The sequence below is a fragment of the Setaria italica genome, chromosome VIII (genome assembly GCF_000263155.2).
Source record: "Setaria italica strain Yugu1 chromosome VIII, Setaria_italica_v2.0, whole genome shotgun sequence".
Taxonomy (NCBI): Eukaryota; Viridiplantae; Streptophyta; class Magnoliopsida; order Poales; family Poaceae; genus Setaria; species Setaria italica.
Window position 1 is genome coordinate 27,683,665 of NC_028457.1, and position 15,727 is coordinate 27,699,391.

Below are 15,727 nucleotides of genomic sequence, written 5' to 3' on the forward strand. Positions count from 1 at the left end.
CCGCGCACTTGAGCTTCGGTGGAAGCCCACCAAAGCCTATTTACCAACGGTCGGACGGAGTCTGGATTCCGAGCCCATGAAAACCCAATATTTTTCCACAATAAGCGGAACTCTAGCGTTGGCTGGGCCAGCCCGATGCCAATTCGGTGTCGAAACGTGTGCCAAATAAACTCGTGCGCCCACTCCAAAAAAGCAAAACGCAATCCACGCCATCGTAGGGCCTGAGGAGATATTATTTTCCGTTCCACCTTTCCCGTCGGAAAACCCAACAAACTTCTCCACCTCGGCACTTCCCAGCAGAGGAAGCGAGAGATAGAGTGCGGCGGCGCCGGCGGCGGGGGAGGAGATAATGGCGGCGGCGAGGGACCAGCTCCTCGACGCGATCCGCGCGCTCATGACGGCCCACTCGCCGCCACTCCACGCGCTGGTCGTCCCATCCGAGGACGCCCACCAGGTCCGTACCTAACCGTACTACCGCGCCGCCGTCCCGCGCAGATCGGGGGGACCCGATCTCCGGCCGAGGTCGGCTGGGCTGGGCTGCCTTAGGGTTTTGTTCGATTCGATCTGCTTGTCCCGTGGACTGACGGTGGCTGTGGATTGTGTGTGCGCGCGCAGAGCGAGTACGTGTCGGAGCAGGACAAGCGGCGGGAGTTCATCTCCGGGTTCACAGGGAGTGCTGGTGCGTGCTGAACTCATCCCTCCCTCGTCATACTTTATTTTCCGAGGGAATCATGTTCCCCCTGTTTCTACTTAATATTAGGTTTGCGTGATTTTGGTATGGTTCGATTGGTACTTTAGGCGATTGCGTATTTCGCATTACATGCTGCTAGTACTGGATGGATGTTTGTGGAAGCAGTGAGGCGGTCGGACCGGTTAGCACGTCACGACAAGCTATGTCTGCGCTTGCGCTGTGTTCCAGTTCGGTTAGCTGTTTCTTGATGAAACATTACAATTTGCTGGAGCCCTGTCGCCGTGTGGCCACGTTGGGGCTAATAATTTTTGCAGCGTGAGTCCAACCAAAAAGTGCTGCTAACTTTTAGTTCCTGCAATTACTGATTGTACGTTTTCTCGGAATATTAAAGAAGGATTTCCGCTCTAGGGTTGGAAAAGTAACGTACAAATCCAAATACTATAAAACCTTTGGACCAATCTAGGATGGTTTTAGTTTTTTGGTCACTAAATGAGGCCGAATTAATAATAGGACAATTGGTTATTTTTTTGGCATTACATATTAGACAGAAAAGCAAAACCTGAGCATCTATACAGAAAAATGAGGATGCAATGGATAACCAATGCAGTTTTTTTCCCTCATCATGTGATCATGTTATGATAAGTTTGAGGCTCTTGTGTTCACAGTCCACAGACACAAGGGACCATTGTTCAAAGTTTGGAATTTACATGGTAGGACATTGGCGTGCTATGTTTCCACATTGGAGCGGTACCATATTCAGTAATAAATTAATTTTTACAATGAGAAAGCATATTATATGCATTTATGGTTACTGATCTCTGGCCTTTGTCTTACATTGATCAGAAAGGAGATGAGGGTAGTGGTCTGGTGGTCACATTAATGCAAACTGCACAAATGGAATGATTTTATTTATATTCAAATGCCACCTGAAGTGAAACTTGAATTCCTTTTTCTCGAATATGCAGGAGAACTGCATGTCATTGCATTAAGATAGGAGAAAGGTCAAAATAGCCGTACAACACACACACACACACACTTACTTTTGTATTCCTTTATTAATAAATGCCGCCTGAAGTGATACTTGTATTCCTTCAATCTTTCAGCAAAGAAACTACCTCTGGACACAAATTATTGACAGTTTGCACAAGAGTCAAGCTTTTGAAATCTTTAATAAAATATTAAAGTTATATGTTTAGACTTTGCATGAAAAGTACTCCCATAGTCTAACTTTATAGAATATTGTAGATATATTCTTTCTATTATAAAATAGTGGTCAAAGTTTTGCTTTGAATACTCTTATTGTCCCAACTCAACTATCTGTGACTAAGGGGAGTAATAAAGTAAATTAACGATTGATTTCGAGTTTTGAACAAGAATGTAACTGTCTCACATTCTATGGCTATGACAAGTCTCTAGCTCGACCTGAACATGGAACAACCTCCTTTAGTCCTCTATATTATATATTTCATTTGTACTTTCTGTTATGGTTGAGGTCTTAAAACAGTTTGCTGGTTGTTGCATTGGTTTCTCATTTACTGCGCATGTTGAATTCTAAACAGGTTTGGCTCTTATCACCATGAAAGAGGCTTTGTTGTGGACGGACGGACGCTACTTCTTGCAAGCGACGCAGCAACTGAGCAATCGTTGGAGACTTATGCGCATGGGAGAAGACCCACCTGTTGAATCTTGGATAGCTGATGTGAGCACTGGCTTCCTTTCTGAAGCATATTTGTGATTTTGGCCTTCTAAGATTTTTTTTCCTCGAACAGCCTTCTAAGGTTCATAAAAGAACTGGTCAACATAACTTGTACACAGCAATGACTGGGTATATCTTGGTTTTGAATTCATCCACAACTTTACTGTTGAGAAAAAAAATATGGTTTCCTTGTTCACCTTTGCTTTTAATACAATAGTATTGCAGTTTTTGTGAAGATACCACTAGGATATATATATATTTTTTGGTGATGCGCTGTACTTGAATTCCTACTAACTTCTTTGTTATATGTGAATGAAAATGTTCTGACACTTAAACTGCTGCTAGTTACCTCTCCCAGAGTTGTCGAAAAAAATATCAACACTGTGAAAGCCTTAACTTTGATCCCATCTTGTTGAATTTTAACAATTGTTACTCAAGTTTTTTCAGATAACTATCATTTTATACGGGTTTTGGTGATTAAGTAAATTTTTGCTTCTTTATTGAATACTACTTCTCCTGGCTAATTTGTATTATATTTGTTGATGTGGTATCAGAATCTGGCAGATGAAGCTGTCATTGGAATCAATTCATGGTGTATTTCAGTTGACTCTGCTCATAGATATGAGCATGCATTTTCAAAGAAGCACCAGACTTTGTTTCAGCTTTCTTCTGACTTGGTGGATGAAGTATGGAAGGACCGCCCGCCAGTTGAACCTAGGCCTGTAATTGTACACCCTGTAGAATTTGCAGGGCGTAGTGTATCTGAAAAGATCAAGGAGCTAAGAGAAAAGCTAGTACATGAAAAGGCTAGTGCCATTATAATAACTGCTCTTGACGAGGTACAATATATTCTTTTAAGTTGTTTCATTTTTTCTGTGGGAGTTGGGTTGTTTGTAATTTTCACTATTTTTCAATGGTTGTTTAGGTTGCTTGGTTGTACAACATTCGAGGAAGTGATGTGGATTATAGCCCAGTGGTTCATTCTTATGCTATTGTAACCTTGCACAGTGCTTTCTTTTATGTGGATAAGAGAAAAGTAACAGTCGAGGTCAGTTAATTAACTTGGCACATATCCTTTTATTAAATGATCATCCAATTATACTGTTCAAGCTCATGATTTTGTTGGTCATGTGATGTAATATCTCTGTTATGTGATTCTTCTATTGTACAGGTTGAGAAATACATGTCTGAAAATGGTATTGATATAAGAGAGTATGAAACGGTTCAATCAGATGCCAGTCTGCTCTCATCAGGCAAGCTAAAAAGTTCTGTGCATGGGGAAAAGGATATCAATGAGGTGGAAAGCTTAAAAATTTGGATTGATTCTGGCTCATGTTGCCTTGCACTCTACTCAAAGTTGAGTCCGGATCAAGTTTTGACACTGCAATCTCCAATCGCCCTTCCAAAGGCTGTTAAGGTGAATTTACTCTCTTCTCTCTTTGTACTAGCAGTAATCCAAAATTGTATTGAAAATCAACTGTAAAACTGTCAATACTTTATTATGATATGTTAGCACTCCTCGAGATCTAGTTGTGGCAAGAAAGTTTAAAAAAGCATGGGAACAGCCTTAACTTGCTAAATATGGTACTTTGGGCTGGATGTGGAATATGTTTAATTAGCACAAATATGTCATTCCTTGTTACATCAGAGTGATTAGAGCATATGGGGATGGAAATGAACAAGAAAAACATTATGTCAGGGCAATTTAACTATATATCAATTCGGAATATGGTTTAGAAAATGTTTTAATTAAACAGAAACTATGTGCCAATCTGACAGACTAACTACTAGTACTGCCCAGTTGTGGTCGAAGATATTGGCAACAGCCATCTATTTTTTTGTGAAAAAAAGATGCATCACTGGAAAAAATGCTTTTGTGTTTGGATTGTTAGAAATTCCCGGCTAAATCTTGTTAATCAATGGTGGGCCAATAATGATTTTTTAATCATTTATATTGTAACAATTTATCTGTATAATATCCTCACTCATAGTACACCCTCCATTCTCAAATACATGTCATTTTAGAACTTGTGCAGTCTAGCTTTGGAAACCTTTTTCATAATCATGTAGATTCTGTAGTATTAAAGGCGTGTATTGAAGCTTCTTGTTCAAAACAAAAAAATTAGAAAAGAACAATGCTATGTGAACACAGTATTTGCACCTGAAATGAATCACAATGAATTTATTTTTTGTTCTGTACTGTTTTTTCTATTAAATATTTATTATGGTTCCCAATAGCTTATGAAATTGCTATTCTTGGAATTTAGCATGTTTGTTTCCCTAGATTTCTAATTTCTCTGCAAAAATGGTGTAGAATCCCACAGAACTGGATGGATTGAGGAAGGCACATATTCGAGATGGTGCAGCTGTTGTGCAGTACCTTGCTTGGCTGGATAATCAGGTCAGCATAGATTAATTTCTCATACCAATATATGGCTGAACCTAGACTTGAATTTCATATACACCTGAAAAATCATTTCTGGTAATACCAGCTTTATTTGCATTTTCAAAAGCCCTCGTTTGCTTTGCTGATTTTGCAAGCTTACTAATTATTGTCAGTAGTAGTTGGTTGCTGTTCAGTACTTGGTCTTATGTTCTTTCCCCCCTACGTATTCAGATGCAGGAGAACTATGGAGCTTCTGGATACTTCAGTGAAATAAAAGGATCACATCAAAAGGAAAATCTGTAAGTGTTGGAGTCCTGTTAGTTTGTTTTGGGATCATATGATCTATGATATGGAAGTCTTACCTACAAAAACTTGAATAAAACTAGATTTGCTTGTTTTATGCACTATTTAAAAAAACTTGCTTATAAGACTCCAACGTACAATTCCCTTTTTGCATGTCAGTCTCAAATCTAAATTTATTGTTGTTTTAATGTTTTGATCTCTTTTCTGTTCTCAGAGGAACCAAACTTACTGAGGTTTCTGTCAGTGATAAACTTGAAGGCTTCCGTGCAACAAAAGAGGTATAGTACAGCAACATCACCCCTTAAAATCTCAGTTGTAGTAATTGGATAAATTTTTCTTTTAAATCTGCTGTTGCTGCTGTTAGCCTGTTACTGGCCTCAATTTTGGTACTTGGAAGGGAGCCCAGCAAACTTTAGTGGTATTTATTTACAGAATTTGCTAACGCACTGAGTTCCTTGTAGTTATCTTGGTCACAGTTCAAGTGGCTGTTGATATCCCTTTGAACTACTGTAATATACTTTAAGCCAGGTTCCCAGTTACTTTGGCTGTATATCTGTTCAGGGTCAACCATAAATTGCAAAAACTACTATTTATTGGATTTGTTTGTCTTATTGATATTTGCTATTCAATCAAGTGAAATGCAAAGTATGACAATGCCTTTGTGTTTATCATCATTTCTTATGATGTTGTTGGATGGCAATATCTAAAATGCCTTCATAGAGGCTAGAGAGCATTTTACATCCAGTCTGACAAGTTATGATATTTTTTCAGCACTTTAGAGGTTTGAGTTTTCCTACAATTTCATCTGTGGGACCAAATGCAGCAGTTATTCACTATAAACCTGAAGCGAGTACGTGTTCAGAAATGGATGCTGGTAAAATTTATCTTTGCGACTCTGGTGCACAGGTTAGTATAGTTAGAACTGAACTGTAGCTTTATGTTATGAGATCCCTTTGAATCTGCTGACCTCTTCCGTTATGATGTACATGCAGTACCTGGATGGTACAACGGACATTACAAGAACTGTACATTTTGGTAAACCCTCATTGCATGAGAAGTCATGCTACACAGCAGTAAGTTCTTTTTTTTTGGCTGACATTTTCTTGAGAATTCAAAACGATGGATATTGTTGTATCATTTGGCACTTGTTTTTTAGAAGGGTATTTTTCCCCATCTTCAGTCCATATATTTTCACCTTTTGCAATAATTGTATTATTCTCACTTAACTAGCAGTGTCGATAATCCTTCAATTTCTTGCACAGTGGGAGATAACAAATGAATGGTTAACATTACTACTCACTGAAAGCCTCTTTCATTGTTCTAGTGTTTTACAAAAAAGTTAGCAATCTGGCTGAATGACTGAATCAACCAGCTAACATTTTATGTATTTTTTTTGAAAACCTATTTTATGTATTTGTCATTATGATGAACTTTATCATGAAACTTTGAATTTATTAAAACTCATGTTAGAATCATTTCTACTTTGGTTTTTATTTGCACTCAGTGCGGTTGATCAATTTCTAATGCTGAATTTCTTCACGTTCAAAATAGGTCTTGAAAGGTCACATCGCACTAGACATTGCTGTATTTCCTAATGGGACGACAGGTGAGTATTGTTTGGCTCTTTAGTCATATCTATGTACAAACTGTTCAAAGCTATTATGGAGAAACATTGTTGTAATATTGATGAAGTCGCTTATTGATAGCTGTTTTGCAATGGTTTCAGCATTTTGTTCCAAACTTAAAATAACCGTACCTTAGGATTAGCGTTCAAGTGAGACAAGACCTTAAATTGAATTCATTTTTTGCAAATAAATTAATTCTCTTGAAGACAGGTCAGGCTTGATACTTCCTAAATGCTCCTATAATGCAAGTCATGTTTGGGCAAGTCTGAAGTAAAGTCAAAATTTTGGGGAATAATTTCTTGATAATGTTAGCTGTGACAATGTATCAGCTGTAAACAAGATCTTATATTCAGAACACTGCAAAGGACACCACATGAATCTCTTTTATGTCATATACTACTAACACCAATGTATTTGCTATAGTTTGCTTTATATGTTTTTTTAAAGAAAACTCATAATCATCCATTCTGAACTTTGATGGAATTCCTTCACTAATTTTGTTGTACTGAACCTCAATAATACTTGCAGGGCATGCTCTTGATATCCTGTCGCGAGCCCCACTGTGGAGAGAGGGTCTTGACTATCGGCACGGGACAGGCCATGGGATTGGATCTTATTTGAATGTTCATGAAGGTTTGACTGATGGGTTCCCCTTATACTATCTTAGTTCATCTAATTGTATATTTGTATGACTGCCCTGAAATGAGCTGTTCGTTTCTTGCTTTTGAACCAGGTCCTCATCTAATTAGCTTCAGACCTTCTGCTCGAAATGTACCATTGCAAGCATCAATGACTGTAACAGATGGTCAGTGAATATCTTACTTCAAAATTGCTTTGTCAGATTGTTTCAATTATTTACTGTTGATGTCAAATTTATATTGTACCCCAATGTTAATTTTCTTAAAGAGTTTTAGGGAATTCATAATTGCATATGATCTTTCCATGTAGAGCCTGGTTATTATGAAGATGGGAGCTTTGGTATAAGATTGGAGAATGTTCTTATTTGCAAAGAGGCCAATGCTAAATTTAATTTTGGAGATAAGGGTTATTTGGCATTTGAACATATAACATGGGTAAGCATTGCTTGCTTACTTTCTTATTCTTCCGTGTCACAGTGGTATCTGACTTCATGGTAATATCACTTGTCTTATCATCTATTGATGAATCCCTTCTGTTATGCAGGCTCCGTACCAGGCCAAACTGATAGACACCAAGCTGCTGACCCCTGTCGAGATCGAATGGGTAAACACATACCACTCTGACTGCAGGAACATCTTGGAACCCTATCTGAACGAGCAGGAAAAGGAATGGCTGCGAAAGGCCACCGAGCCGATCGCCGTGAGCAGCTAAGCCCGTTCATCTGGGTTGCATATCGCAATAGCAGCCATTCGTTGTAGTTGCGCTATGGCATTTCTTAAGTAGATAGGTTGGCTGCTCCCGCTCCTTGGTCACCTTCAAAATAAGTGAGATGAGCAGCAGGAAAGGAACATGCGTGGACAGATTATTATTCTTCCCGATATTCTTGCTGTGAAAATGGAGTCAGTCTCGAAATAATGTGAAGTGCTTAATGTTCAGATGAAGTGGATTGTACAGGTCTTCAAATTGAATACACCGTTGATTTTTGACTCCGAATAACGGTTGCTTGGCCTCGGATTAAATCTCGATACGAAAAATGTTGCATTATATGTGTGCGTCGACCGTAGGCAGATCGATGAACATATTGACTTATCATCAGTAGCGTTGCTTTCTCTCTAGCGTCCTCCCATGAAGGTATGCATGTTTGTTTCTCTCACATGATGTAGATTATCCACCCGACTTTTAAGTTGACATGAAGTTAAATTTCAATGTGAAAATGTTGCATGTTTGTTTAAGTCTTGCTATATGGTGTGGATGGACCTAGCAGATATATCGTGATATGTATCGATAAATTAGCCTTATGCGAATGGTGGGCTTGCTTATCGATCGGTGGCTGTTTGAATCCAAGTTCTCTCTGGCACTTATGTTAGCACGCTTCACACTGCAGCAGCGTACTTGATGTGGAATTCAATTCATGGAAGTAGTTAGGAGAGCAGTTTCCGTCCGTTGGGAGCACCTCAGATTCACTTGAAATCCGAAATCACCTCCAGAAATCTTTACCTCACTCAAAGATCAATATGCGCGGTCTTTGCTTGCTTCCGTCGTCAGCTTTTTGGCTGGTTCTTTTCTTCTTTCCCTGCTTTGCTTCTCTCTTTGCCAATGGGCGTGCACACACAGTAGGCTGCGTAGACACATTCTGAAACATGGCTATATATTTTTTTTAGAAACAATGCGTAGACACATTCTGAAACATATTTTTTTGAAACATGTCTATATATTGTGCAAGACAATGCGTAAAGCCACTAGCTACACTAAAAAGGTTTACAAAGTTGATAATTTTAGAGTTACTAGTCCTCAAACTCAAGGCCTCTTGCAAACACAAGTGTATGCACAATCTCTGCTTGCTATTTCGAAAAAAAAATGTCTGCTATCTAAAACCAACTCAACCTTACACCATATGTTGATTGTTACATATAGCATGTATTTCTTATGAGTACTTCACTACATGTGTCTCAAACACCTAAATATATTACTTCTTTTTCTTTGTTCACACATGTTATATATAAGTTGACATGCATGAGTAGATATTGGAAAATAAAAATTTAACATGTGTGGATTAAAAAATCATGCTCATCCATCCTTTCACCTCAACAAAAATATTTAAATGCATCAAAAGTTCAAAACCTAATTTGTTCTTCTCTAACTAAGTCTTGAACAAAAAAATAATATGCATGTGTAGATCTAGAAAAAAAATCTTTCTCTCTCCTCCATGGATCTAGGACATTCTTCATTCATGATTGGGGCTAAAAACTCGAAACTGAGGCAAAATGATTAGAGAGTCTTGTTCTCCTACTTAGTTAACCTAATTTCATCCAAAAGTTTGGGCTAAATTGAGCTCCAAATAGCTAAACAACACTATGGATCTAAGATTTAGCTAGAGGTAAAATCAAACCCTAATTGAGCCTTAACCTATGCAACAAGCTTGAAAATAGAGATAAGATTAGTACAAACTTACCTATACCCACCAACTCTAAGAAAATCAAGATGAGAACATTCCTCTCCACCTTTTCCTTTTCTGGAATTTTTCGGCGGTGTCTCCCCCTCTGAACTGTGCTGCAGAGGTCAGGAGAAAGAACCATGCCCCGCTCCTGTAAATGGATTCCAGGGACCGAAACATTTTAGGTGCGGGAAACTTGTCACGATGGAATGTCAGTCATCGAAAGACATACATAACTCTTGCACGCATGCATCTTGAGATTAGTGTGACACTCGATTACTTGACAGCCGCGCCCGCATCGATTATCCTAGACTCCACTCTGCTCTCAGCATCTCTCTCTGCAAATCAAAGCGCGTACGTACTTTTATGATTCTTACCTTGAGTATTATATCTTGGTTTCCGAACGATCAAATTAAAGCATGTTTCTTGGCCTCTGGGTCAAGCATATACTATATCTTGGAGTGTTCTTGGCCTCTAGTACAAAAGCTAGCGTTGCCCATTCTCTCTCTCTATATTCTGATCGAGTTTGTTGCCACCTACGTGAACGAGTGCAACTGCATGCATTATCTAGGAAACCACAATATATCGTGAGGAGATCATCGAGTATGATGGCGTGGAACTTTGTGACTGGTGGTCGTTCCGGCTCAAGCAGCTGGATGGTGCAGATGGAGAGGATGCTCATGAACGCCAACCCGGAGACGGAGATGGCGCGCTGGAACAAGCCCTCCATCTACCGCGTCCCGGAATGGCTCAAGAACATGACCAACCGCGACGCCTACCGGCCGCAGCTGGTGTCGCTCGGCCCCTTCCACCACGGCGAGCCCGACCTGCTCCCCATGGAGGAGCACAAGCGCCGGGCGGTGGCTCACGTGGCCATGCGGTCGCGGAGGCCCCTCCGGGAGTTCGTGGCCGCCGTCGAGGAGGTGGCCGACAAGCTCATGGACGCGTACGACAACCTGGATGAGAAATGGCGTGGGGCGAGGAGAGGCCAGTTCGTGGAGATGATGGTCGTGGACGGGTGCTTCCTGCTGGAGATGGTGAAGGGGGTCTCGCGTGGAGAGGCGCCCCGCGATTACGCGCCCAATGACCCGGTGTTTAGCAAGCATGGCATGATTTATCTGTGGGGAGGTATACAGGCCGACATGCTCGCGATTGAGAACCAGCTGCCTCTGCTTGCGTTGTATACGATTGAGCAAATTTGGCATGACACCACACCTCTGGTATGTCCTTTCTTCTAATAAATACTAGTATATAATACTCAATGAATTGCACCTTTCATATTATTTCCTTCTTAACGCCGCAACATTGAGAAAACAGTGCGCATCTCTCAAGTCCAATGCATGCAGCAGTGTGCATCGTTTGTCCCGTTGCACTCATGCATGCCCTACTCTCTAGATCAACCACAGCATTGATGTTTGTTGTCACTAGCAAAGGTTGTGATTTCATCATTAGCGACGACCTGCAGACTGCATATTGCTCTGTAGTATGGCTATTGCTGCGACCTCAAGCTTTTAGGGGTCCAAGCTTGGTTTATACAGCAGCATATGCGTCCTCTCTTACCAATCATTATCTCCATTCTGTATCACTGCTGAGCCTCTCTTTTTCACAGTATCTGCGTCGGTCATGACAGTACATTACCTTTTTTTTTAACATCTTCTAAGTTTTTTGTTATTGTCAACGCATCTGATCCTGCCCCCCGATTAAACATTACACTATGACTTGACGTTATAGTATCAAAGTCATCTCGCTCGATACCGCACCCATCCCCTTCTTCTGAGAGTAGACAACTGTGCCGGCAAGCCTTTATCAAAAAGAAAAACTGTGTCGGCTAGCCGGTGGCCAAACTACCAGTCATTTACATCGTTGGGGAGGGAGTGAGAAAAAGTTATGTTATTCTTTTATTTAGATAATAGATCAGTCATCCAATTGTTTCAGGCCTTTAATTTCGTTGTTTTGGGAGTTGTTTATTTCTGTTTTTCTTTTGACAACCTCCTGGCAAAGCTCATTTGAGTTTTTGCCGTCTGTTAAAAAATTGTGTCATGCCGTATTTCATTTTTCATTTTTGCACCTAGCTATGTTTCTATTTTATCCTTTTCTTTCTTCATTTGCCACAGGGGTATTGGTCTCATTCCGTGATTCAACACCGCCATGGCGCCATGCTTTGTCCATGTTCCATAGCGCCAATGTCCTCTTACCCAACACTGCACTCATTCCATAGAATATTACAAACCAACGTCATCCCATCTAGGTCATCCAGGAGGGAAAGCGAGTAGGTTAATCTGTTCTTTTCCTTTCAAAGATGCAATTGTTTTTCCATCATATGAACATATCATTAACCTTTCTCTTTTTTCTACATTGAGGTATATTTCTTTTTTCCTTACAACTTAATTCAAAAGATTAGTTGAGTTACAACTTTGTTTTGAATGCCTACAGATGTGCAACCAAATTATGCATTAATTCAACAATGTTAGAATTTTTGTTAGTGGAGAAAAAGTGGTACGGTATTTTTGTTTAAATTTTGCAACAGGAGCAGTAAATGATTTGTAGATAAGTATCAGGGTATCTTGGATTGATATTTCTAGTGGAAGTGGTGGGTAATTTGTAAATAGGTATAGGGATATGTTTGGCCTGATTTTTTCATCAATGGCAGTGCTGTGTAATTTATGGTTTCTTTTTTTTGGATTATCATGCATTTTTAGGCTTTGAAAGCGAACTTGAAGGCTTCTTTATTTATTACCCTTGAAACCGTAAGCGTGCGTGGGCTAGTAATTTTGAAGTGTCTAGATAAATCTAGGAGCCCTAGTCGAATTTAAAACTGCTTGTGGGAATTTTAGGATTTTCCTTTGTTGTCACGTCTTGTAATGATTAACAAGGAGATTCCTATACTTTTATTAATTGGTAGATCAGTTTTTTTTCTTTCACACGTTAGTCCTGGATGAGATGGTAGAAAAGGAGAGCAATCATAGAAATTCTTAAAAAAAAGCAAAACATCTTATGATCGCTTTAGTAAATTATATTATAATCACCATTGACAGCAATGTCCATTGGATCTCACACACGAAGGACATCATGAGTGTCACTGTTACCACGACCAACATGCATACATGCCATTAACTTAATAGGTTTTTGCAACAGGCAAAGTAGGGTGATTGCAGGCAACTTAGATCCACTAATAGCAATTTCTGTCATGATTTAGTCCACCAAATCGAGGGCCATATGTTTTGGGATTTTTGATAATTCCTAGGATTTCTTCTTTTTAGTGCTTAAGTGAGGATTAGCTAGGCGGAGTCTCGAATTAGTAATGTAAGTTAAGATAATGTTCTCTTGAATTTAGTGCACATACGTGATGTAGCAATCGAAAGAAGATAATGTCACAATGCAATAAATAACGTAATGTAAGTAGAGGCTCTCCAATTTTAATTTGATGATATCTTTTGTGTGGCATGCTTTAGGAAAGGGATGATTCACCATTTCCTATATGCGAGTGATGAATTACGTAGGGCCTATCTATATAATTGCATTACAACTAGGAGATCAAATGGTTTTAATCACTTGGGTGGTGGTTCATTATTTGTGAATCAAATGGCTTGGATTCCCTGATTTTATTGCAGTTGAACGAATGAGTTGTGTATATATGCACACACAGTGACACAGACATGGAAGATATAATTTGTGGGCGGACACATAATAACTTATCTTGTGTCCACCTTGATCTACTAGCTAATTTGTTCCTGGACACAAATAAATTGTTTTTGTGATCACCTTTGATTTACTATCATAGTGGCACAGATATAGGATTTCGAGTACGTCGATTTATGACATCATGTTTTACTTAACAAGGTGATCAGATTTATAATAAAATGATACTAGATACTTGGAATAGTATTTCAAATCTCAATGTTCATTGTCGTAATTTTTGAAACATTACTCGACTATCTATATTTAACTCCATAATAGGATCACAGGTGGTAGCTTTGCTAGCTCCTATAACAACACTATACCCCTTGTCAACCATGATCACAGAGCGAGAAAGATGTCAACAAGTTGGTGCTTGATTTCACGTGGCAACCTCTCAACAAAGACAAGCGTGAAGGCGTCGTCCAAGACATCCTGTCCCTCCACGCCCTGGACATTTACCACAAAAATTTGTGCGGTCTCTCTCCAGCCCCCGGAGGGTCAGGCAAGCACATATACGAGGAGAGCATGCGCTGCGCCGTGGAGCTGAAGGAGAAAGGAGTCCATTTCAAGAAGTGCGACAGCACCCACGCCATCGACTTCAAGAACGGCGTGCTCAGCCTGCCGGAGGTCTCGGTCGGCGACGGCAACGAGAAGATCTTCCTGAACCTGATGGCGTTCGAGCAGCTGCACAGTGGCATGAGGAGCGACGCGACGGCGTATCTGATCTTCATGGACAACATTATCGACTCGGAGAGGGACGTGGCGCTGCTGAGATCGAAGGGGATCATCAAGCACTCGCTGAGCAGCGACAGGGAGACGGCGAACCTGTTCAACATCCTGAGCAAGGGAGGAGCGGTCATGAGCCCGCACAGCAGGTTGCACGACGTGCGGCGGAAGGTGAACGATCACTGCAGGAAGCCCTGGAACAAGTGGATGGCCATCTTCCGGCACACCTATGCGAGCAACCCGTGGGTGCTCATCTCCCTCGTGGCGGCCATTATCCTGCTCGTCTCCACCATCCTGCAGACCATCTACTCGGTCGTGCAGTTCTACACCAAGAGCTAGCTACCAAGATCACACCATACATCTATGGTTTACTACCAAAACTAGAGCTCTGTTCTTCTGAAGCATGTCCATCAGTATTAACCTTTGTCAATCTCAAGATCTGTCTGCTCAGTCTCTCGGAATGCTCATGTGAATAGGATTAGGTACGTGTATTCATAAGAGTGAGTGTGCGTGTATTTTAGCATGTATATACTGTATTTGAAAAAAATGAATACCTCATCAATTTTCACTCCTAATAACGATTGCTTGCCCTCGGTTTAAATCTTCTATATATGAAAACGGTAATGCTAGGACTCACGCATCCGACATCGAATAAAATATCGGACGCAGCCCACTACCACCACCAACCTTTAATTAACATACAACTCTCATCCATATCTAGCTAGCTCTCAGCCACTCATATTTTCTCTCATGTGTCCATAGTGACCTCCATCCATGATTCGACGCTCTCCTTCCTTCGTCATCCCATGCCGCTTGCCTTATTGAGTCAGCATCCAACTACTGCAACAGCTTCTTTGTGAAGACGGCTCGTACCTCCATGCACCGCCACCTCCCTGGATGGAGGAAATAGACGAGAAGCAGGTGAGGGTGACACGCATGTGGCCAGGTTGCTCGATTTGCTGCATGACAGTGGCTCCTTCCTTTAATGTCTGCTTTCTCGCTTGCTAATCGAAGACATGGCTATCCTTCTTCACCCCATCTCTGCATCATGTGTGTGTTGAAATGGGTAAATCGATTTGTCGCAGGGATACTATCTTGATGTTGCAGTACCTTTTAGCGAACTGTTGCAATAGATTTTCCTCAATATTTCATAAGTGCATCTGTTTTTTTAAAGAAAAGTGCATTTGATTTCGTTTCCTTATACATGTCAGTTGAATAGGTAGAGATGGAGATGCCATTAAGGTTGCAGTAGAATGTTTAGAATGTTGCGGCAGCTTCTTTTTCCTGTTGCAATATATTTTCCTTGATGTTGCAGTGATGAGCTAGTTCCTTAAAGTATTCTTGAAGCTGCAAAAGTTGATTTTCTGATGTTTTATAGATTGTTTTTCAATGTTGCAGATGTAATTTTTGATGTTCCATAAACTATTCTTTCATCTTCTTATTCCCTCCAACCATCTGTCTCGGGCTGCAGGGGTAGGGCCGTAGGGGCAGAGCGCTCGGTGGCTCTCTAGCAAGACCGACATTAGCGCAGGGGGCTCATGATGCATGA

At 40.5% G+C, this 15,727-nt stretch overlaps 2 protein-coding genes across 2 annotated transcripts; both read left to right on the forward strand.

Annotated features, from left to right (window-relative positions):
• The first annotated feature begins 240 nt into the window (after positions 1-240).
• On the forward strand, positions 241-8,384 carry LOC101767016 (probable Xaa-Pro aminopeptidase P). The gene is made up of 16 exons (XM_004979350.4): positions 241-454; positions 616-679; positions 2,251-2,390; positions 2,942-3,226; positions 3,313-3,435; positions 3,559-3,804; positions 4,702-4,788; positions 5,005-5,072; positions 5,291-5,354; positions 5,848-5,982; positions 6,069-6,149; positions 6,628-6,682; positions 7,230-7,334; positions 7,435-7,506; positions 7,650-7,774; positions 7,884-8,384. Exons 1-16 carry the CDS (start codon positions 350-352, stop codon positions 8,049-8,051), a joined length of 1,923 nt encoding a protein of 640 aa, XP_004979407.1. The 5' UTR covers positions 241-349; the 3' UTR covers positions 8,052-8,384.
• A 1,920-nt stretch (positions 8,385-10,304) lies between these two features.
• Positions 10,305-14,753, forward strand: LOC101767684 (UPF0481 protein At3g47200). Its single transcript, XM_014805696.2, has 2 exons — positions 10,305-10,994; positions 13,798-14,753. Exons 1-2 carry the CDS (start codon positions 10,380-10,382, stop codon positions 14,515-14,517), a joined length of 1,335 nt encoding a protein of 444 aa, XP_014661182.1. The 5' UTR covers positions 10,305-10,379; the 3' UTR covers positions 14,518-14,753.
• The last annotated feature ends 974 nt before the right edge of the window (positions 14,754-15,727 follow it).